This window comes from Muntiacus reevesi, chromosome 3 (genome assembly GCF_963930625.1).
Source record: "Muntiacus reevesi chromosome 3, mMunRee1.1, whole genome shotgun sequence".
Classification (NCBI taxonomy): Eukaryota; Metazoa; Chordata; class Mammalia; order Artiodactyla; family Cervidae; genus Muntiacus; species Muntiacus reevesi.
In genome coordinates this window covers 111,146,805-111,171,458 of record NC_089251.1, presented here as the reverse complement: position 1 = coordinate 111,171,458, position 24,654 = coordinate 111,146,805, and the positions used below count along the sequence as shown (strand labels likewise).

Sequence of the window (24,654 nt, the reverse complement as noted above, 5' to 3'; positions counted from 1 at the left end):
ATATACATACATCCACTCGTTTTTTTTAAGTCCTTTCCCATATAGGTCATGACAGAGTATTGAGTAGAGTTCCCTGAGCTGTACAGTAGGTCCTTATTAGTTATCTATTTTGTATATAGTAGGGTATATATATCAATCCCAACCTCCCAATTTATCCCTCCTTCCCACAGTCTGATTCTTTTTTAAAGCCATTTATTTTTTTTTTTTTTTACTGTATGACATGGCATGTGGCATGTGAGGTCTTAGTTCCCCGACCAGGGATCAAACCTGTGCTCCCTGCAGTGGAAGCAGGGAGACCACAAGGGAAGTTCCCCCACTGTCTGATTCTTAAACCATGCTCTTTTTCTGCAGGACTCAGTTTGCAGTTGTGTGTCCACTGGTGGGCTTCTGGGTTTAACATCAGATTCCCCCATAGAGTGTGAGCTTTGCAAGAGACGGAACCTGCCTTTTTTATCCCTTCTCCTTTTCTTTTTTCTCCTTTCCCTTTTTGCCAGAAACAACTGAGCAACTGAGCACACACACACATGGAATTACTAAATTGCATTTCCCATTAAGAATCCAGATGATGTGACTATAATATCACATTATGTTTTCTGTCCAGAAACCAGTGTCACTGAGAATCTTCCATTCCAATTCCTGGAATCCGGGCTTCCCTGGTGGCTCAGGGGTAAAGAATCCACCAGCCAATACAGGAGACATGGGGAACCTGTTGTTTTCTTTGCCATTATATCCCCAGCACCTGGGACTGAGCCAAGCATGCAGGAGAGGCCCAATATACTTTTTTAAATTATTTATTTTTATTGAGATGTAATCAGCATATAATATTGTACTCATTTTATTCGATTCAATGTTTGTATATATTGGGAATTGATTACCACAATAAGTTTAGTTAACATCTGTCAGCATACATAGTTTCAAATTTTTTCCCCTGCCACGAAAACTTTTACCATCTATTGCATATTTGTATATATTGTATATTGTATATTTTTACCATCTATTGTATATTTGGCAACTTTCAAATATACATTGCAGTAATGCAAGGAGATCCAACCAGTCCATCCTAAAGGAGATCAGTTCTGGTTGTTCATTGGAAGGACTGATGTTGAAGCTGAAACTCCAATACTTTGGCCACCTGCTGCGAAGAACCAACTCATTTGAAAAAATCATGCTGGGAAAGATTAAGGGCAGGAGGAGAAGGGGACGACAGAGGATGAGATGGTTGGATGGCGTCACTGATGCAATGGACAGGAGTTTGAGTAGGCTCCGGGAGTTGGTGACGGACAGGGAAGCCTGGTGTGCTGCAGTCCATGGGGTCACAAGGAGCCGGACACGACTGAGCAACTGAACTGAACCGAACTGAGCATACACACATGGAGTCTGTTAGGGCTGTTTTCAGCTGCATGTAACAGATTACCAGACAAAAATAAGTATCTAGATTTGGTAGTTCTGAAATGAGCTCAGCAGCTCAGGGCTGTCCCAGGCTTTCTGCTCTGCCATCTCCTGTGTATTGGCAACATCTGGCCATGTGGTCACAAAGTGGTTGCTACAGCTCCAAGATTCACACCCTCATACGCCTCCAAACAGGGAGTTAACGAGAGGAAGATAGCAGCAGGTTTTTCTCCTTTAGAAACTCTTTCTTCCTCAAACTTTATGGGCACAAGAACCACCTGAAGAACTTCTCAAATCAGAGTCCTGAGCCCCTTCTGCAGCAGTCCAACTCTGTGGATCCTGGGGAGGGCTGCACTGCTCACAAGTTCACAGGTGCTCTGAGGCACCGCCCCAGAGAGAGTGAACAGTGGCTTGGAACTGGGTTGTAATTTACTCTGGTATTATCCTTGTTCCTTGGGAGAGAAAAGGCTGAGGAAAGGATTAAAGTACTGATATTTTACTTGAGAGGGTTCCCTGGTGGCTCAGCGGTAAAGAATCCACCTGCCAATGCAGGAGATGTGGGTTCCATCCCTGGGTCGAGAAGACTCCCTGGAGAAGGAAATGGCAACCCACTCCAGTACCCTTGCCTGGGAAATCCTATGGACAGAGGAGCCTGACGGGCTGCAGTCCATGTTACTGTTGTTGTTCAGTTGCTAAGTCGTATCAGACTCTTTGTGATCCCCATGGATTGAGGCACACTACGCTTCCTCATCCTTCACTATCTCCCAGAGCTTGCTCAAACTCATGTCCATTGAGTCAGTGATGCCATCCAGCCATCTCATTCTCTTGGCGCCCTTTCTCCCCCCACCCTCAATCTTTCCAGCATCAGGGTCTTTTCCAATGAGTCATCTCTTCGCATCAGATGGCCAAAGTACTGGAGCTTCAACTTCAGTGTCAGTCCTTCCAATGAATATCCAGGGTTGATTTCCATTAGGATTGACTGGTTTGATCTCCTTGCCATCCAAGGGACTCTCAAGTCTTCTCCAGCACAATTCGAAAGCATCAATTCTTTTGTGCTCAGCCTTCTTGATGAATCAACTCTCACATCCATACACGCCTTCTGGAAAAATCATGGCCTTGACTATATGGACCTCTGTTGGCAAAATGATGTCTCTGCTTTTTAATACGCTGTCTAGGTTTGTCATAGCTTTCCTTCCAAGGAGCTAGCATCTTTAAATTTTACACTGTAGTCACTGTCCACAGTGATTTTGGAGCCCAAGAAAATAAAATCTATCACTGCTTCCGCTTTTCCTCCATTTTAAGCCAGATTTTTCACTCTCCTCTTTCACCCTCATCAAGTTCCTCTTTGCTTTCTGCCGTTATAGTTGTATCATCTGCATGTCTGAGGTTGCTGATGTTTCTCTCAGCAACCTTGATTCCAGCTTGTGCTTCATCCAGCCCAGCATTTCGCATGATGTACTCTGCATACAAATTAAACAAGCAGGGTGACAATAGACAGCCTTGACATACTCTTTTCCCAATTTTGAACCAGTCCATTGTTCCATGTCCAGTTCCAACTGTTGCTTCTTGACCTGCATACAGGTTTCTCAGAGACAGGTAAGGGGGTCTGGTATTTCCATCTCTTTAAGAATCTCCCATAGTATGGTGTGATCCACACCATCATCGACATTAGCGTAGTCAGTGAAGCAGGTGTTTTTCAGTCCAGGGGGTCGCAGAAGAGTCAGACATGATTTAGTGACTAAAACAACTTTACTTGATCTAAGCAAGCCCAGAGCGACAAGGGTGAGGAACGGAAAAGATGCAGAGTCATGAGATGGGATGCCTGATACACTGGCTACTGTTTCCCAACAATCTGCAGAGACACAGCAGGCCATTCAGAGGCTGTATTTACTTGGCACAAGAGACTTTTCTGGAAGGGCTGAAAGGAGGAAACTTGGAGGAGGCAGAGGTGTTGACTACCACAGTTCACCTTTCATCTCCTGTCCCCCGTGTTTCTGAGCTGATGTCTCCACAGTTCTGGACCAGCCGCTGGGCTGCCTTTTAGGAAGTCAGGTTTCGTGGCCCAAGGGTGGTCTTTCATCCAAGTCTGAAAGTAGAGAGGCGACTGGGTGCAGGTGGGGTCCAAACAAGAGCTGCAGAGGCAGCTGAGGAGTCTGAGGGATCTCATAGAGTCTGTGTCCTCTGCATTTAGGACACTGTAAACTGGTTGGGTCCAAAACAGATTTTTCAAATTGGACCAAAAAAATTTATTGATGGATTGATTGTGAATGGAGTGATGGACGGGCAAAGAGAGAAATAAAAGTTTTGGTGGATGATGGTGCTATTTACTTAGATGGGGAAAGCTTGAGGGAAAGGTACTTTGTTAGGAAAATTAATAAATTTTGGTAGATTGGTGATGTCTATTAAGTTGTCTAAGTCTGGATTTGAGGGGAGAAGTTCTATTTGGAGATAGGAATTTGAGTCACTGTCATGTAGATGGTGGGCTTCCCAGGTGGCTCAGTGGTAACAAGCCTGCCTGCCAATGCAGGAGACACGGAAGATGCGCATTCTATCCCTGGGTTGGGAAGATCCTCTGGAGTAGAAAACAGCAACCCACTCCCGTATTCTTGCCTGGAAAATCCCATGGATGGAGGAGCCTGGTAGGCTACACGCCACAGGGTGACAGAGAGTCAGACACAACTGAGCACGCACACATGTAGATGGTAAAGTCAGAATACTGGTTGTCAACATCGAAGAAAAGAGGTCGGTTGAGAGCAAAGAGGAGATGAGGCAGACATTTTTGACTTTGGCAAGATGTACACCACTGTGGCTTAACAGGTGGGTGAGAGGCAAAGCTTCCTCGTTAGAGTGGGCTGAGGAAAGACTAGGGGAAGAGGAAGTGGTGATGGAGAAAACAGACAAGTTCCTTGAGTAGTTTTACTGTAAAGGGGAGCAGAAGAATGGGGTGGTGACTAGAGGGCCAAGGGAAGATGCTCTTGAGGCAAGAACAATCCAGGACAGGAGAAATGGATAAGGCATAAGAGAAAGGGGGCACCTGTGTGGGTTTAGTCTCAGAGGAGCTGAGAGGGAAGGATCTGGACACCAAGTCAAAGGCTTGGACTAGAGAAGAGAGGTGTTCCCCCACCTTTGGGAGATATGCAGGTGGCAGGAAGACAAGGGGGCTCCTCTCAACTGCATCTTCCATGACTATGAAGTCTGAATGGAAGTCACCAATGGGATGGAGACGGGGTGTTGCAGATGGGAGAGGAGGTAATGGGACGGAACAGACTGAGAGGAAAGCTGAGTCTTTCAGAGAAATGTAATAGGTCGGCAGTGTTTGGGGCCCATTTGAAATGTCTAAACTGTGAAGTGAATCTGGCTGCATGGTGGTAGGTGTCCTCTGCAACATTCAGCTGCTTGCGTGCACATGCTGGCTAAGTGCTTGGTGAGAGTGATGGAGGTGGGAGAAGGGAGCTGAGTGTCGCTTCGGTGCTGGACAGTGGAACCTAAGGTGTGAGAAGGCAAATGAATACAGAGAGAAGTAGTGACTGGTGGGGAAAAAGTAAGAAAGGTCAACGATTTGGGAGTTTGGGGTTGGAAGAGACTAAGTTTATCATATAAAGGCATTTCTATAAAGTAATGGTAATTTACTATAAAGTAATTATAATTACTCATTACCATTGAGCAAACACACACACGTTTTTAAATACCAAAAGCAGCTAAAATTTTTTAAAAAACATCTAAAAGATAAAAAATACACTACCTAACAACTATATACAAAAGACTTGAAATACACATAAATATAACACAAAATGGTACTGTAAAAGGGGCATTACCCATCTCCAGACTATATTAAGTGAATAAGCATAAAAGAAAGGGGGAATATCACATTATTTATCTGTTAAAAAATTTTAAGGAAAAAAATTAAAAAGTCCCTCAATGGGAAGCGAGGGCATAAGGTAGAGGATGACTGGATGTTGTTTAGCCATTCAGTCGTGTCCAACTCTTTTGCGACCCCACAGACTGTAGCTGCCAGGTTCCTCTGTCCATGTGATTTCCCAGGCAAGAATACTGGAGTGGGTTGCCATTCTCTTCTCCAAAGGATCTTCCTGACCCAGGGATCGAACCGATGTCTCCGGCATCGGCAGGTGGATTCTTTTACCACTGAGTCACCTGGGAAGCCAGAGGATGATACAGGAACAGAAATTAGACTTGTCTGAGTATATTTTAAAGATTAGACCTGGAACTACATAATTATTTTACATAAGTAAAATTAAATGAGGGACTTCCCTGGTGGCCCAGTGGTTAGGATTCCATACTTCCACTGCAGTGGGCATGGGTTCGATCGATGGTCCGGGAACTAGATTCCACATACTGCAACTAAAGATCCTGCATGCTGAAACAATGAAGATCAAAGATCACACAATCTGCAAATAAGACCAGGTACAGCCAAATAAATAAATATTAAAAACAAAATATTCTGAAGTCTTGAATTTGAACAGGAAGTATCTCTGTGTTTTATCTTAAAATATGTATACTAGCTTTGTGTCCTAAAAAGGCCTAGAAACAATGACCAACACAGCAGCAAATGGGCCTTCTAGAGCCTAGATTTACCTCTCATCACTAAAAAGAACGATGAATTTTGTTGTTTTGTTCTATTCCCCTAAAAATAACTGACTCCAGGTCTGAAGCAGAAAATGGACAAGATGTGTTTGGAACATCTTATCATACTAGATAGCAAAGAAGTTACCAAATATTACTATCAAAAGGGTTATAGCAAAAGAACTTGGGAGCCAACTTGAAGAGACTGCCACTGGACAAAATTAAGGACAATTTAAGCATCATTGATGTTTAATAACTGCAATGAACTGAAACACATAAAATTTATTTAATTCAGTAACTATGATACTAAAAAAAAAAAAAAAAACAGCCTACTGGTCACTTTTGGAGGGTGTCAGTAAATCACCTCATTATTTAGAAAACTGGCAAAAAATCTGGACACTTTTCCTCTTTCCAATATGAACGGTAATGTAGACAAGTTTCCGTTTATAGTGGTATTTCAGGTATTATAAGGAAGAGGAATGGTAAAAAGACATTATCACCATTTTGCAAACTTGATAAATTAATGGATCTAAGCATTGAGCTTCAATGGCTGCAACACAGAAAAACACAATCAAACATGATGCATCTTTGATGAAAAGATACACCACTATCTATGAGGTTTTCTTGCCATTAAATCTGAATTCACTCACACTTCCAGATCTATTCCTAATTAACAGGAAATACAAAGGTTAAAGAAACCTGTTAAATGACACCTTAGCAAAAGCCAGACTGGGAAAGAAATGGAGAAGAACCTACCAGCTCAAAAAGACTTCAAGAAATATGCTAACTTTAATGTAAAACCCTGTTTGGATTTTCAAATAAACAAATTACTGAAAAATAAAGACATAGAAATTTGAGAACTTCAGTATTTCATAACATTAAGGAATTAATGTTTTTGATATGCTGATATTATGATTGTGTATCTTAAAGTTCATATCCATATATACTGAAGTACTTATGGATGAAATATGATGTCAGGCTATGTATGGTTAAGAGGAATAAGTAGACAGTGGTATTAAATTAAGACTGGCCATGCATGAGCTGATAAATACTGAAGCTATGTAACAGATATTTCTTTTCAGTTAGTAAGTGAACAATGCAAAGAAACAAAGGAAAACAATAGAATGGGAAAGACTAGGGATCTCTTGAAGAAAATTAGGGAAACCAAGGGAACATTTCATGCAAAGATGGGTACAATAAAGGATAGAAATGGTATGGACCTAAGAGAAGCAGAAGATATTAAGAGGTGGCAAGAATATGCAAAAGAACTGTACAAAAAAAGGTCTTAATGACCCAGATAACCACAATGGTGTCATCACTCACTTAAAAGCCAGACATCCTGGAGTGTGAGGTCAAGTGGGTCAAATGAAGCATTACTACAAAGGTATTGGAGATGATGGAATTCCAGCTGAGCCATTTCAAATCCTAAAAGATGATGCTGTTAAAGTGCTGTGTTCAATATGCCAGCATATTTGGAAAACTCAGCAGTGGCCACAGGACTGTAAAGGTCAGTTTTCATTCCAATCCCAAAGGGCAATGCCGAAAAATGTTCAGACTACCGCACAGTTGCACTCATTTCACATGCTAGCAAGGTAATACTTAAAATCCTTCAAGCTAGGTTTCAACAGTATATGAATAGAGAACTTGCAGATATACAAGCTGAATTTTAAAAAAAGCAGAGGAATCAGAGCTCAAATGGCCAACATCCATTGGCTCATAGAAAAAGCAAGAGAAACAGAAAACCATCTACTTCTGCCTCATTGACTATGCTAAAGCCTTTGACTGTGTGATCACCACAAACTGTGGAAAATTCTTCAAGAGATGGGAACACCAGACCACCTGACCTGCCTCCTGAGAAATCTGTGTGCAGGTCAAGAAGCAACAGTTAGAACTGGATATGGAACAACAGATTGGTTCCAAATTGGGAAAGGAGTTCATCAAGGCTGTATATTGTCACCCTGCTTATTTAACTTACATGCAGAGTACATCATGCGAAATGCTGGGAAATATCAATAACCTCAGATATGCAGATGACACCACCCTTATGGCAAAAAGTGAGGAACAACTAAAGAGCCTCTTGATGAAAGTTAAAGAGGAGAGTGAAAAAGCTGGCTTAAAACGCAACCTTCAAAAAACTAAGATCATGGCATCCAGTCCCATCACTTCATGGCAAATAGATGGGAAACAATGGAAACAGTGAGAGATGTCATTTTGGGCTCCAAAATCACTGCAGCTGATGACTGCAGCCATGAAATTAAAAGACACTTGCTCCTTGGAAGAAAAGCTATGACAAACCTAGACAGTGTATTAAAAAGCAGAGACATTACTTTGTCAGCAAAGGTCTGTATAGTCAAAGCTATGGTTTTCCCAGTAGTCATGTACAGATGCGAGAGTTGGATCATAAAGCAAGCTGAGCACCGAAGAATTGATGCTTTCGAACTGTGGAGGCTGGAGAAGACTCTTGAGAGTCCCTTGGACAGTGAGAAAATCAAACCAGTCAATCCTCAAGGAAAATAGTCCTGAATATTCATTGGAAGGACTGATGCTGAAGCTGAAGCTCCAATACTTTGGCTACCTGATGCAAAGAGCCAGCCCACTGGAAATGACCCAGATGGTAGGAAAGATTTGAGGGCAGAAAGGGGCACCAGAGGATGAGATGGTTGGATGGCATCATTGACTCAATGCACATGAGTTTGAGCAAACTCAAGACACAGTGAAGGACAGGGAAGCCTGACATGCTGCAGTCCATGGGTTGCAGAGTCAGAAAAGACTTAGCAACTGTACAACGTGATAGGTACACTGGGGTTTATTTTACTTTTGCATGTTTAAAATTTTTCATGACAAAAAAATGAAAAAAAAATTTTCCCAAAGGTCTCCATGATTTCAGCACTCACTGGAAATGTGTGATGACAGAGGGAGCGGGGTTATCTGGGCTAAACTTCAGGATAGTTTGAGGGATGGAATGGATATTGTGCTTTTACCAGACCAGAGACCAGCTGGGGAGGTTAGTTTGTGAGCAAGATGAACTCCATGTGGGTCATGCTTAACTTGGGGTGTCTATAGTATGTCTAGATGGGATTGCACAGGAGAATCTGTGCAATGGTGGGAATACTAAACTCCAGAGATGTGGGTGGAAGATGAAAATGGGAGTCACTGGATGACATTACTAGGAGAAACTGTAGAAGAGGATCTCAAAGGAGTCTCAGTGGTCATAAGGCAAAGACTTGGATAAACGGTGTCTTAGAAAATGGGAAGGCCCAGGAAGAGATCCAGAACAGCTTAGATCTCACAACATACAAAAAATTAACTCAAATGGTTGAGCTAAATTTAAGAATTAAATTTAAAACTTTTAGAAAAACATTAAGTGTAAATCTTTATGACCTTGAACTAGGCGATGGATTTATCACAATCAATCAAAACACACTATTAAATAATAAAACCCGGCCCTCAGTCGGATGGGCATGGAGACACTTTCAAAAATAAATCGATGGCTGCCCAAGGAGAATCCCAAGTTCAGTTCCAAGTAGCTTGTATTGGCTGGTGGTGGTGGTACTGGAAAAAACTAAACTGGTAAAACATCTGACTGGTGACTGAGATTACGTAGCTACCTAGGAAATGGCAACCCACTCGTCTTCTTGCCTGGAGAATCCCATGGACTGTAGCCTGCCAAGCTCCTCTGTTCATGGGGTCACAAGCGTTGGCCACGGCTTAGCGACTAAACCACTACCACCACCACCTTGGGTGTTGAGGTCCATCTCCTTGAGTTCCATACCAACAGAGGACCTATTAAATTCAATGTATGGGATACAGTTGGTTAGGAGAAATTTGGTGGACTGAGAGATGACTATTATATCCAAGGCGCAGTGTGCCACCATGTTTGATGTTGTTAACGAGAGTCATGTACAGTATGTGCCTAACTCACAAAGAGATCTGGTACCAGTGTGAGAACATCCCCACTGTGTTGTGTGGCAACAGAGTAGATGTTAAGGACAGAAAGGTTAAGGCACAGTCCACTGTCTTCCCCAGAAAGAATCTTCAGTACTGACACCGCTGCCAAAGGAACTACAACTTTGAAAAGCGCTTCCTCTTGGAGTCTGTCGCCGTGCCTGCTCTCGTCCTGGCAGAACAGCACGAGCAGTCTACAGGGATGCTCAGACAACTGCTCTGGATGAAGATAGCCTGTGAAAAAGTGAAGCTGGGGCCCAGCGGCAGACGTCGTTTTATAGCGAACTGTCCTGTGACATCAGTGGTGCAGTGTGTTCGCCACTCTATCATATAGCTAAGCAGAACATGTCCTTAATCTTTGGATGCTGAGATGGGATGGGCTTTGGAGTGAACATGGCAGTTCAAAAAAAATTCCTTCATTTTTTGGACCTGAGTGTGTTTTGGAACTCAGCTGTTTCCTTCTGAATTTCAAATATAAAGACTGCTATAGTCACATGACAAGAAAAGATAATCCCACAGGATGGGAGTCCTTGCAAATCATATATCTGAGAATCTAGTATGCAGAATATATAAAGAACCCTTGCACGTCAACAGAAGACAACTCAATTAAAAATGGGCAAAGGATCTAAATAAACATTTCTCAAAAAATAAATAAATTTTCTGGCACTCCACTGGTTAAAACTCTTGTGCTTCTTTTGCTGGAGACATACATTCAACCCCTGGTTGGGAAACTAGGATCTCACAAGCCCTTGGCCAAAATTTAAAAAAAAATATACAAATGGCCAATGCACATGAAAAGATGCTCAACATCCAAGTCATAAGGGAAATGTAAATCAATACCACAATGAAACATCACTTCATACCCACCAGAATGCCTATAATAAAACAGGAAATATGTGTTGGTGATGATGTGGGGAAAATGGAACCCTCATTTGTCACCACTGGTAGGAATGTAAAATGGCACGACTGCTATGGAAAACTGTTGGTTCATCAAAAAGTTAAAACATAAGAGATACCATAAGCCCCAAAGATCTGAATACATGTCCATACAAGAAACTCATATACAATATTTTAAGCAGTATTTCTAATAGCCAAAAAGTGGAAACAACCTGAATGTCCAACTCATCAGTGGATAAAAAATGGTTTATCATCCATACGATGGACACTTGGCAAGAGGAATGAAGTACTTGCAACTAACTCCATGGATGAACTCTGAAAACATGCTTAGTGAAAGCAGTCAGTCACAAGACCTTGTATTCTAAGATTTCATTTAGATGCAATGTCTTTGATTGGCCAAACTAGACAATGTGGAACTCTATTTCAATAAAAATTAATTAAAAAAATTAAGACAATGGGGATTAGCAGTTGCCTAGGGTTGATGGGAGGGGGAATGGGGAATGACTGCTAGTAGGTATGTGGTTTTTCTGGAGTGCTAAGAATATTTCGCAATCAGATAGTGGAAACTGTTGTACAAACTTGTGAATATTCTTAAAACCACTCAACTATGTGTTAAAATGGTGGAATTTACAGTGTTAATTTTTTCTCAACTTGAAATAAGGTGGGGGGCCTGCACTCAGCAATATTAAATGCTGTAGTCAAGCCAGGCAACGTGAGGCTTGGAGACATCACAGGACTGGAGTGTAGTGGTGAAATCCACTCACAGTTCTGTTATCATCTCTACCCTATTTAATTTCAGTAATTCTGGCTGAATCCTCAGCACATTCTGTGGTTCCATCCCTCTTGCCATGACCGTCTTAAAAGTGAGCAGGTGATCTACTTTTGACCAATCAGACTCAAGCTATTGAGGCACATCAGTGAAATAATTCATTATTCTTAAGAAAAAAAAGAAATCATCTTCTGCCTCTGCACACTGGAATAAAGCTGAGGTCTGGAGCAGCTGACTGGGGAGGGGTGGTGGGTGGACCACACTCTGAGGGCAGAAAAGCTGGAAAGAACCACCTGGGTTCTTAGAAGCACTCTACCAAAAAAGCCAAGATTTTTCTTAGGGACAGAAATCCTCCTGTTTAAGTCATTTTTTTTTTTTTTTTAAGAGTCAAGAAAGCAGTTCAAGGCAGGTTACTGGCAACTCTTTCCAACTGGGCTTGGAGACAAGGCATAGGGAAGAGAATCTGTTTTTTTTCCTATGTTCAGGTCAGGACTGCCACTGATCAAGCTATTAAGATTGTCTTAAATGTCCTTACAAGGTTTTCACATTTACTTTCTTGATTTTTAAGTCCACGCACTCTCATGCTCCACATTTAGTCAAATCAGTAAATATTTTCCAGGAAGGGGGGGAAAAAAGTTCAAGCTCACCTTCCTCATCCTAATTTCTAGGTAACAAAAAAAAGATGCTTACTGAATATAATCTAAGCCAGTCACTTCACTTCTGAATCACTTAACTATAAAATGGGGATAACATCTACATAGACTGACCCAAAGGACAGAAAGTGGCCAAACTCCTAGCCTGGTCTATGTCTCAACAGATCTCAACAATCTGAACTCTTAACAAATACTGATAAGGTAACCTTAACTGTGGCTTTCTCAAATCCTGCAACTTCTGTGCAATAACAAGTTGCCATACCCGACTCTTAACAGTTGTTAAAAGGCTCCACTTGAAAATGACACCATCCCTGAATAAAAATTAACAACCAACACCCTAGAACTATTTCAGCAATAATGGAAGCAAATGCCTGAAATTGCCTAAGTAGGCAAAGTATACCTTCTCCAAATAGTGCCCCCTAATACAAGTAGAACTTTGAAATTATTTTTCACTCAAGTCGGGGGTTTGAACCAGGACTTTGCTACTCCTTAGATGTACACATAACCTTGAACAAGTTTCCTCATCTGAGCTATTTCCCCATTGGTAAAAAGGGTGTTAACACTTAGATTACACAATTGTCTCAAAACTGAAGGTCAGAGATAATAAATAGAAAAGTTACCGACAAAGAGCTTAACACCTGTATGAAAGCTCTACCTTTTTGACTAAATGGATAAAGTGACAAGGTGTTTTAAAAAACTAGCCTTCAACTTATTGGGCTGGCCAGAAGTTTGTTTTTCTATAAGCGCTTCCAAATTTTTGGCCAACCCAACATTTTAACTCCCCTCAAGTAAGACCTGTGAAATAGGGTCTGTGAAAGCAAATTCAAATTCCAACTGTCAATTACAAGGTTTGATTTCCTAACAGATGAGTTCTTGCTATTTTCCTAAAGGAAAGCGTTTCTCTGAAGGGTCTTCAAGCTAAAGCAATGAGTAAAGTCCCCATTAACATCTTTGTTTCTGGAGCTAGAATACTTCACCAGCAAGGACAAGAAATTTACAATCACTTCTCAAGAGCAGGGTGCCATCTGCCTTACACATCCTATGGCCAAACTGTGTAGACCCCGAAGCACTCCCTTCTCACATAATACACAGCTGCTCTCTATCAATTGCTAACTTTACAGAGACCTTAAATCCGAATGAAGTGCAAAGGCTCTTTTACTGTCACCTACCAGGCCAAAACCTCAGACCCACCAAATACCCGCATTTAAAACTACACTTCAGGTAAAACCAAGTACAGAAACCACTTCTCTGCTCCCAGCCTCTCACTACCAGTCTGCTCCTGGGATCTTTCCCAGCTCCATGTAGCACTGTGTTCTATAGATGGACCATAAAGATCGACTGTACATGGAGCCTCTACACCTCACACCAGAATGCATCCTGTCCCAAGAGACTTGGGAGAAACCAGGCTCCCCCACTCCTGGGAAAAGATTAAAAGCAGCATTCCAAGCCAAACTGTATCCAGCTTTATTAAAGATACTTTTCATAAACAATCATGGTATTTCAGGCAGGACATGGGCAGACAATCGTTAACAGTATACAACTTTCAAACTCCCTTTTTCAATGGACTACCAAAATCAGAAAGCCACTATAAAACCCAATGAAATCTTCATGTGATGCTCTGAACAGGGAAAGTTTAGAGTGAGGGTTGACATTTCACATTTAGCATGTTGTTTAACAACTTTTCACAAGCCGACCCTGACTTTTAGGAAATGGAAATGGAAATGGCAGAAGTACCACTCTGAGGAGCCACAGTCTAAAAAAGGAACCGCTGCTCTTTTGAAGGACGCCATCTCAATGGTGACACTAGGAAGTCCAGATTGCCTGACATACTGGTCATCAATTTTGGGGGGGTGCTGGGTTCAGGTTCCAACAGGTCTCTGGGTTTAGGGGAGTCAAGTCTATGCTGAGGTGGAGAGGGAGAGAGGACATAAAAACTAAATTTTAGTTTCTCCACACCACAAGGCGTTTGTGCCAAGGTGGCTAATGTGTGTCAACATCAAGGAATCCCTCCTTCCTGGGAACCAAGAGGAAGTCTCTCAAAACTAGACGGGAAAGGTATTTTTCCCCCACGTAAATTCAGCTTTGGAGACATTCTGTTAGTGACGTGCCCTTCCCCCAAAAAACAACAATGAAGTGTTCTGTGTGCTAACAACATAGCTTAAAAAAAAAAAAAGTAAAACAAAATTCTGCATTTTTATAAAACTTGATAAAAAATAGTATTTCAAACTGTACAGTCACCAGAAGTACACAGTTATCAAAAATGCACACACTTCACTTGGCATCTCCAGCACCTTCAGCTTTCTGTGCCTGAAAGAAAAGGACAGAAGAATACAGTAAGTAGACTTGGAAACTATCTTAATTCATATCTCATTTACAGCACTACTCTGCTCCCAGAACCAAGCTCAGCTTTTAGGTATTTTGACACTGAGACTCAGTACTTCTTTTTAAAATGACTTAGTAGGTAACTTTACTAAGTCACTTCCCCTCTGGATCTTCCTGTAAAACTGGGGAAGGGGACACATCAGCACAACAAGATCTGAGGTTATTCCCAGCTTGAAAACTGGTGTATCTTGAGTTTGACACTTAAGGAAATGACAAGGCTCTCATATCACAGTTCCATATACTGGATGGCAGAGACTTCAGGAATCTAGATTAAATTCACAGAGGGGGGAAAAACCCATAAGCAAACTCTTGATTAAAAGGGTCACTTGGGAGTGATGCAGATGCAAGAAAAAGCCACAAAAGCTTTTGGAATCAGTAACTGAAAGAAAGTGAAAATAGCAGTTGTACCTGGTCTGTTTTGGCATCTCCATTTTCTGCAGGGTTATTCCCATCCTTGCCAGCATCAGCTTTCCCCTTTTTCCCTTTGGGTACCTTCTCTCCCTTCTAAAAAGGGGAGGGAGAAAAAAAAAGCTGTTTCTCATTTCGCATCACTAGGATAAAGCTCTGCACAGGACATATTTATCAAATACAAGACAAACGCCTTCCCTATTGACAGACAAAACCAAACTGTGGTCTTCAATATACAAAATCTTTCAAGTAAAAATAATAGAATAAGACAGCTTAAACACTTGGGTGTTTTAATACTCAAGTGCAGAATTTTCTGTAGACCGAAGACAGAGATTTTGGTTAAGGACCAGCCCTAGTAACTTTGTCAAATCTCAACTTTGTGTCACCAAAAGAATGTTGTTTATAGCAGGTCTCCCTGTCAGCAACATGAGAAACTATTCAGACTTTTGCATAAATCCTATAGGCAATGTTTGTCTCACCATCTTGCTCACCTTTGCAGGGGCCTTTTTAGGCTTGGGCTCTGGCTTTGGAGGAGCAGGTTTCTTATATTTGGGGGAGAGAAGGGAAGCACAAAACATTAGTACAACAGAGCAAAGAAAACAACCCACAACCAAATCAGTATCACTGGCATAGAAGTTTCTCCAACTTTGTAAAGTTTGCAGTGGGCTTTGGATTAGAATTTATCTTCAGAGACCCACTCAAGCAACACCCAGAAGTGTCCCACTTTGGCTACATTTCAACACAATTTCAGAACGAGCAAACTCCAATGGGCAAGAGACTGACTAACTCATAGGAAGTAAAGGGAATTGTTTTTCAATGCTTTTTAGTTTCAGGGAATAACATGAAAGTTTAGAGGCAAACATACTTACAGCAGATAACCTTGCAGATCTTCTCTGTGGCTGTTTAAAAAAAAAAGAAAAGAAAAAGAAAGTTACAAATAGGGCACTCGAACTACTTAAAAATACGTTTTTGAGCTAAGTTGTTCTGGACTCCAAGGACTATAGAGAGCTTACTGAGAGATAAACTCAGGACTAAGGATATGGTCTGGGCTCCACTGAAGGAGCCCAAAGCTTTGTGAGATTCCAAAAGTAGAAAGACTTACTTCGTCCTTCACCTTGGCTTTATCTCCTTTAGCATCCCCTTCAGCCTAAAAAAGAAAAAAAAACAAGCAAAAGCTAAGAAAGCTGCAGCTTCTGAAGCAATTCTTAATGATTCAGTAAACTTAAGTCCCGGGGATGGGGGAGGAAATCAATGGGAATCTTGTACACAACTTTTCCCAAGACACACAAAACATCAGTTTATAGCATCTCCAGCTCCTCTGCAACTCCTCCAAGTGCTTAGAAAGCTCTAGGAGTGATCCTGTGTGTCCAGCTGCACGCCCGAGCAGGCTCGAATCTCGCAGAGACGGCGAGTGTACGACCCCAAGCAGCCTGGGGAAGCGCGGGGAAACCTGGAGCGAGGCGCGCGAGTGCGGCCCGCGCCGCCGCGCCAGGCAGAAGCAACAGCTGCACAGGGAGCAAACAAACCCCTCCGGGGGCGGGGCCCGAGCGCCGTTGCCATGGCAGCCGTCGAGGGCGGGAGACGGCAGGCGCACGCAGCCGAAGGGGGGGGTAACCCGTGGGCGGCAGCGGCGCGCACCGGCGCCGAGTCTCGTGCGCTGGGGCCGTGGGCGGTGAGCGAAGGAGGCGGGGCATCACCGAAGCCCCGCCCCCAGGAGGGAGGGTCCCGCCCCCTCACGGCGGCGGTTTTTTGGCGGCAGCGCGTTCCCCCCGCCCGCCAACCCCGAACGCCGCCTTCCCGCTCTTTCGGGTTTGAATTGCCCGCCCGCGGGGAAGGGATTGGAGGGGGGCGGGGGGGGGGAGAGCTTAGCCATGGGGGGAGGGGGGGGCGCGGGGCGGGCACGTCGAGCCCGAGGGGAGCGGGATAAACAGCCGCCAACATGGCTCCTCCCGCCGCGGCCGCCGCCGCTCCTCCAATATGGCCTCTGGCGCCCGCGGGCAGACGAACCGCGCAGGGTAGCCCGGGGCCGCCTGACACCGCCTCGAGACGCTGCACCGGGCGGCTGAGCCTGCTCCAGCATCGCCGCCGGCTCGCGCGCCCCGAAGCCGAGGAGAGCGGCGGAGCAGCATTGGCGGTGGTGGCAGTGGCGGCGGCGGCGGCCCAGCGCCTGGGGCCCTCGCGCCACGTACCTTTCTCTTGGGCATGGTGGCTGCGGCGGCGGGACGTAGGCGCTGGACACGGGGATGCAGTGGCGCGCGGGCTTTAAGTCGGTCCAGGGGTCGCTCTCGCCTCTTCTTCACACTGCTCGGGCTCCGGGGGGTTTATAAAGTTTTTATAGCGCTGGGAGCCCCGGACCGGTTAGAACCGGATTTCACCTCCCGCCGCCGCTCATTGGCCCAGCTGGGGTCACGTGGGCGGGGTTTAAACTCACCTCCTCTGGAGGGAGTGAGGAGGGGGGCATGGGGGGGTAGGGCGCGCGAGACGGTGGCGCGCCGAGGGGGTGGGGGCGCAGTGGGGGAGGCGCGCGTCGAAGGCAGTAAATGGAGGGGGGGGGGGTGGTTGTGGTGGTGGTGTGAGTCGGCGGGCTCTGGGTTTCGGCTCCCGCCAAGAGCTTGGCTTTTGCAAACTACCAAGTTCCTTCCACCTTATGCAACCGAGCTACCCACTTCTCCAAGCCGTGCGACACTTAGGGCGCATCTCAGCCGCTTTCCTTCCTGTTCCCGCTGGGGGCCCCAGAAGAGGGGTTTGCTAGGCCTGGCCGCACTGTCCGTCTCTGCCGGAGGCGGGAGGAAGCGCGCGGCTTGGAGGCACGGGCTGCAGTTCCCAGGGCCGAGGCTGACGCCTGAATTGGGGAAAGAGCTGGGAAGCCTGCTTGGCGCAGCCGGACGTGCATTCTTCCAAGCTGCCACTCAGAGGAAGCCTTTCGTGCACCTCACCTGGAAGGCGAACCATTCGAGGTGGGGTGGGGGATCCAGGGGGGAGACTTTATGCGTAGAGGTGCCTTTCGGGCGCAGTGGGGCAGGTAGGAGCTGTCCTTTCAGCACCCGTTGCTCAGCCGCCTCCCCAAATACCAACGAAGCCCCCCCGCGGCCCCCTGAAGCCTGTCGGGCGGCTGGGCTCCCCTAGGTCCTTGTATTCCCGGACCTCAGAACCCCGCCACCGGATGATGGAGAGTGGCCGCCAAGGCGGCCTACTAGCACTCCCCTCCCCCTAAGCTCCACCCGCTTCGGAGACATCAAGCTCAGCTGCCCCCACCCGACGCGGCCACCAAGCCTGGGCGCTGCAAACGCAGCTGGCGAAATCCCTCCTTCCACACTGGCAGGCTGGCTTCCTTTCACTTGCGCGATGAAAAGGAGGGTGGAGGAAAGCGTCCAGGGATTAGGGAACAAGTAGAGGAACAGGTGTTGCGATGGCAAAAGGGCTCTTCCAGTGGCTTTCCCCCGCTCCACCCCCAAAGCCAGGGATCCTGGAAGTGGCCGAGTGCACCTGAGGGAGGTGGACAATTGCTGCAGCAAAACACGGGCTTCTGTTGCACTGTTCGCAAACAAGTTTTACCTCTAAGAAAGAATTTTAAAAATTCTATTTGACACCCAAGAGAACACAACACAATATCCTCAAGTGTGGGTGGGGGGCGGTTGGCTCACAGGTGGGAGGACATTTAAATAGGTCGCACCGAGTTTCTTGAGGCAAGGGTTGAGCTGGTTTGTACAAATCATACCGGTGGAAAGCAATCACAGTGACTTCGTATCAACTACTTGCAGCCCGGTTCGGGGAATCCATGATCCCGCAGCTTCTTTCCCCACCTCCTGTGGCTCCCGAGGCAGCCACTCCTCGCCCCTCCCCCACCCTGTGTACCTCTCCCAGAACACAGGACCTCAGGCCAGAGAGATACTAGCCCATTAATCACCTCTGCGGTACCCAGAAGAGAGAAAAGGACTCAACCACCATGCTCACAGGGCAGATTCCGTTTGCTGCCTCCAGCCTCTTTCCCGCCTTAATTGTAGGGCTCTACCGTTATAGCCGCATAATTCATGCCTCCCTAATTAAGGCTGTCAACAGCCTCATTGTAAAGCTGGAAAATGTACAGCACCTGCTCTCTGGGAACCCTGTGCCAGGGATTGGTAGTGGGGAGTGCCAGGTGTGTATGAGGGATTTGCCAAAGGGTGCACTGATTGGCTTTTCCATCGCAGTGTCTGGCATTCATGCCTGATTCTGGGAGCAGGGATGATAGCCAAGGGGTCTCTTGTGCCAGGTATCCAGGCACAGAAAGGGGAGGCGACTGGAATACAAGGAAGTAGGGGTTTTAAAGAATATGCTCTTAGCACTGCTTGCAAGACCCCAGCTCTCCCCTAGAGGGAGGAGCTGGGGAAATAGTTTGCAGAAAGCAAAATGGGAAGACACAGCGTTTGGCTGGTACTACCCACTGGTGCTTGCTGCTGTGGGCACCAAAAGCACGGAGTTGCTCACACAGACAGCTCTTCAAAGGCACTAATCCTCTCAGCAGCTCTGCAGCCAGGCCTGCCAGGGAGAGGTAAGGGAAAGGACACAGCCCTTGCCTTGGTCCTCTTCTCCCTGCTGGGCAACCGTGGCCCTCACAAGCTGAGACTCTGCCATGCTGAGACTAAATCATCTCACGGCCTGCTTAGGGGGCCAGGTCAAAAGCTGAGAAAAGCCTCAAAGCTGTGGAGGTGGGAAGCAGAGTCGGAGGTGCTGAGGGCAGGAGGCAGTCAGTTGGGAGAAGGGCTGGTTTCTGTGCTCTTGGTCCTGATGTGATCCATGGAAGGCCGCCTGTGCTAGATTAGACTCACCAGGGCCTACAAGCTCTTCTGTTACCCTGTGGCAATGGAGGGGGCAGTCTCACTGGGGAGTTGAGCCTGGCCCCATGCCCTGCAAGAGGAGGAGAAAAGCTTGTGTGGGCTGAGTCGACAATAGGTAATTGGATTGTAATCACCCGCCTGGCTTCCTCGCACCATTGGGGGTGCAGAGCCTTTCAGCGAGCAATCAGCCTGGCGTGGTGGGAGGGGGTAGAGATTCAATAGCAAATCCCAGGTGGAGAGCCAAGGGGGCGGAGCAGCAGATGGGCAAATTTTCTGTCTCTCCCGTCCCTTTGCCTAAATCACGCTGGCCACCTATTAGCGCTTTACCAGCAAATCCATAGTGGGGCCACATTTTTTGTGATGGCTAAGATGGATGGGTAAAGGGCTAAGGTTTGGGGGAGACCTCTTCCCCCGAATTTTGTGTGTTGAAGGATGTGCTGGTGGAAAAACAAAGTGCACCTAGGAGTACAGGTAGAGGTGGCAAAGATGGAAGAGCTGGGGCCCTCTGCTCCCCAAACCTACTGTGATCACAGCTAGGCTCAGTGTACTTGAGACTCACCCCCGTCCCTCTCCCAGCGGCACTGTCCCAAGCCGCCCGTAGATATCTGGCCAGCAGACCGAGGCTCTGGGGCTCCCTTGCTAAGCCAAGGAACACAATTCATCATCAGGAGGGAGGTGCCTTTCACCAAGAAAAGAAAGGGGAGTGGGGCCCTGGAGGCCAAGGGTAGGGCAAAGTGGCAGGAGGTCAGCCTCACTCAGGCTGATGCAGTGCCCAGATGTGCCAGCCAGTCAGCCCGCTTGAGTTCCAAGGCTTGCAGGAAGCCCTGGACCCGCTCTTCCCGTCTGGCTGAGAGTTTGTGCAAGCGTGTCCGTCGGAGCTGGGGGTCCCCACTGGCCGGGAGCCCCTCTTGCAGCAGCTGCTCTGTCACTGCAGCCTGGTCCCTCTCCAGCTGCTGCCTCTTCCGCTCCTCTGCATACATGTCTCGGGCCTTCTGCTAGAGAAAAGCGGGGATTGGGGTGGGGAAATCATCTTTAGGCTTGGGTGGAATTGGGATGGAGGAGGTGGGGGTGGGGCACAGCACTGGCCAAGTTAAGTGGAACAGTGGGGAGTCTGGACCACATTTGGAAAGATCTGGGAGTAGGTGTGCAATGGGTGGTGCCCACGTTGTATAGGCAGGCTGCTGCCAGTTCTGGATCCATGTTGGTCTCTTTGGGGTGGAAGCGTCTACATTTCTTGAAATTCTTCTCAGGTGTGCACTTGGAAGGGAACCAGCAAATGTGGGTCTGACTTCTGGTTCTCCCACCACCTAGCTTTGTGGCTTTAGGCAAATCCTCTCCTAACCTCATTTCTTCATCTGTAAAGTGGGGATTGTGCCTATCTTGAAGAATGGTTTTAAGGATTAGAGATAATATATGCAAAACCCCTCCAGCAAATTAGCAGGCTCTCATATAGAAATAGCAATTTTACAAGTTATTATTGCCTATTCTCTGATGCAAGGAAGGTTCTATTCATGCCTGGGGCATATCCATTGGGTCATTTCTTTTGGTTCCCCAGGTACTCTGAGGGTGTCATCTTCCCAACTTCCTAAGTTACCTTTCAGGGTTTGGATCCAGAACTGCCTCTCATGTGAGACCAGGCTGACCTGCTCAGCAAACGACCCTCCTGTGAACATTCTGAGAAGCAGGTTCAGCTTTCCTTAGCCACTTACTGCATTCTGCCTCTAGAACAGGCATTGGGACCACAGTCCACCACTTCTGTTAGGAAAGGAGCCCTGGGCTCCTGGAACCAGTTCTGACGCCAGGTCAGTGACTCCACTCCCTGGCAGCACGTCTCATACTCCATGTCTTCAGACAAACCGTGGACTCCTAGAGGAGAGAGACTGTGGCTCTTTCTTTCTGGCACTTGGGGCACCCTGTACCTGTTAACAGACTGACCGTATGCCCCCAGGAGGACACAGAGGATGTTCCTGGCACAGGAGGTGAAAATCTTTTTGGAGCAGAACCAAGGCCGTGCTGTGCCTCACTGATGCTGTCTGCTCCTGCTACTCTAACAGGCTGCAGAACCTTAGCCTCAGAGTTCCTCCTGCCAGTCCTATTCCATGTTGGAGAAACTCCCATCCTTCTGCCAACTTGGCATCTTATACCTTTGGTGCCTCTCCACCACATTCTACCTTGGACTGTTGTATTTGGGTAACTGTCTGTGTCCTGCTCAGCCTGTGAACACCTGGACTGCTCTGTGTTCCTCCTTTAAGGAATATCTTACACATACACAAGCACGTCATCTGTTGTCTCACTTGACGCTCACAACAGAACTAGGAAGGGACTGTCTATCTGCTGGAGACAGACATGGAGATTCAGAGTAGGGAAGTGATTTTCTAGCATCTTCTCAACAATAAAGATTTATTGCATGAATAAGACACAGTGGTAAAGAACCCGCCTGCCAATGCAGGAGACACAGAAGATGTGGGTTTGATCCCTAGGCCGCGAAGATCCCCTGGAGGAGGAAATGGCAACCCACTCCACTATTCTTGCCTTGGAAATCCCATGGACAGAGGAGTCTGGAGGGCTATAATCCATGGGGTCGCAAAAGATTCAGACATGACTCAGCAACTGAACACCACCACCACCACAAAGATGAAAAATCTAGAAAATACCCCCTCCAGGCTCCTAACTGATCCAAGGCATTCAGGGGCACTCTTCTCTGAGATAGCGAGCTCGCATGTGGTGCCACGGAGACTGAACACGTTTGAGAAGCTGCTAAGTGTCTCCATCTTGCTAGAAGGGCTTCTTTCTGGCCTTGGTCATGGGGGACCCTGGATCCCACATGTGGGACCTCATTGGGGGTTCGGAAATGCACAGGATATAGTCACCACAATCCATGTGCTCACAGGCTAAGGAGGACACAGAGATGTACCCAAATGCCACAGTACTGGTGGAATCTGGTAAGGGTCATCAGGGAGGTAAGAGAAAGGGCTGAGTAATTCAGAGGAAAGAAACTGGCTGATGAAGGTGAAGGGGCAGTGGAATCTCATGGGCAGGCAGAACCAACAGGGAAGAGTCAGACAAAGGTAGAGTGTGTGGGGGAGGAGACTATCAGGCAGGGGAATAATGGGCAAAGACTCATGAAATCGGAGAGGGTGATTAGGCCAGTGAGTCTGCCTGGAACACTGGGGTTTGAGAAGTTTCTGTTCAAAGGAAACTCACTGAGGAAACTCACTGTCCTTACCTCACTGAGCCTATTTCTTCATCTGTAAAATGAGGATGATAGCATCCATCTCATTGGGTGGTTTGAGGAAAAAGGAGATAATGAATGCCCAATCCGGTGCCTGGCTATTAACAGGGAGCTATTCTTCTGTCACCACTGCTTGTGACTAGGGCTAAGTAGGCAAAGTTCTAGCCAAGCAGAAAGGATGAGGGCAGCCAGCCACAGAGGCAGGAGATGCAGAGCTGGTTAAAACTGCTCTGGCTTTTTCCAAATGGCCAGGAATCAGCAATTCACTGGTAGGATGACAGAGTCAGGGGAGAGCAGAAAGCCCATCGGCTCTATACTTCTGTACAGACAAGGACACCAAGTTAGGGAGGGACTTGGCCTAAGTCACACAGTGAGTTAAAGTTCCCTTGGTTTCCACTAAGGTGACTTCTTGTAAGATCTATAGGACATGTGTTGTGCGCCTCTGGATAAGCTGTACTTTCTAGGGGCGGAGTGGGGAACCAGGGACCTGCATCTGGATGCCTCTTTGCAACTGGATGGTCTGATCGACCACCCCGTCTCAAAGGTGTTCTAAGTTCTTCTCAGGTACTCAGCTTCTGAAAATCTAGGCTAATGGAAGTCCTAATGGTCAATTTCTCTCTCCCTGACCATACTGTCTACTCTTCCTGTATAAGGAGCAATTGGGGGAGGGTGTTAATAATTATCATAGATACTTCTTATACAGACCTTATGTGGTTTTGGTGTAAGGGCTTCATGGAGCTCATTTTGAGAAATGGGACTCTAAACTATTAATATAAACCTCTCCTGGGCATTAAGACTCTCTGCTCTTGTTCTCTGCTCAGCAGAATTAGGGAACTAGGTGTAATGGCCCCTCCACAGTACATAAATCCTCAGGTCTGCTGACCTCACTAGGGCATGAAAAGAGGATACAGGTCTTGGGCTTCAAAACATTCACCAGCTAATAACAAGCCCTCTCCTGAGTCCCCATCTTCCCAGGCCGGTAGCAAGGGGGATGCATTTTGGAGGGTTGAGACAGCACCTCCTACTGAAAACATGATATTCTGACGAACACCCAGAGTCTCCGTGCCAAGGGAACTGTCCTGGAGACGAGATGAGCAGGGTGCTAAGTGTCTGTGGATTTTCTGGAGACAATGAAGAGCCCAGAGACACACATGATGAACGATGTTGACCACCAGTCTCTGAAAATGAACTGTGTTCCAGCACTGCACTCAGTTCTCTTGGTGTATTAGTTCACTGAAGGCTGATCACAGACTTGTGAGGCAGGTATTATCATTACTTCTCTCATTTTACAGATGAGAAAAGTGATCCTCTGAAGGGTTAAGTAATTGCCTAGTCAGTCACATAGCTAGTAGGCAGCACCATGATTCAAAGTCAGGAATGTCTGAGATAACAGCTGAAGTTGTCTAACTTCTCTTGAGGAGAAGACAGTGACTACCTTTAGAGTACTAGAAATAAAATGGTTGATCCAGCCTAGTGTTTAACCGCTGACAGATGCATCAAAGGAAGTTTAGTGGGACCATGTCTCTTCTCCCTCTACATCATTACAGATCAGGTGGACCACACTATTACTCCTTATCTCTG

General features: G+C 46.2%; 2 protein-coding genes across 6 annotated transcripts in view; both read right to left on the bottom strand.

Moving 5' to 3' along the window:
- Positions 1-13,674: 13,674 nt before the first annotated feature.
- Positions 13,675-17,412, bottom strand: HMGN2 (high mobility group nucleosomal binding domain 2). Of its 2 annotated transcripts, XM_065930133.1 has the most exons (6): positions 17,214-17,411; positions 16,127-16,171; positions 15,894-15,923; positions 15,516-15,566; positions 15,025-15,120; positions 13,675-14,541 (listed from the first exon to the last, which is right to left on the bottom strand). In XM_065930133.1, exons 1-6 carry the CDS (start codon positions 17,226-17,228, stop codon positions 14,506-14,508), a joined length of 273 nt encoding a protein of 90 aa, XP_065786205.1. In that variant the 5' UTR covers positions 17,229-17,411; the 3' UTR covers positions 13,675-14,505. The 2 variants fall into 2 exon arrangements, with proteins under 2 accessions (XP_065786205.1, XP_065786207.1); XM_065930135.1 differs by lacking the exon at positions 15,894-15,923 and having other exon boundaries at positions 17,214-17,412.
- Positions 17,413-18,379: 967 nt separating this feature from the next.
- Positions 18,380-24,654, bottom strand: part of DHDDS (dehydrodolichyl diphosphate synthase subunit) — a 33,763-nt gene continuing 27,488 nt past the window's right edge. Inside the window, exon 8 of one of the 4 annotated variants that reach the window (XM_065930131.1) lies at positions 18,380-20,836. In XM_065930131.1, coding sequence (XP_065786203.1) covers positions 20,597-20,836 — 240 coding nt within the window. In that variant the 3' untranslated portion in view covers positions 18,380-20,596. The remainder of the gene's footprint in view (positions 20,837-24,654) is intronic. The other 3 variants (XM_065930132.1, XM_065930129.1, XM_065930130.1) reach the window with 3 other exon arrangements.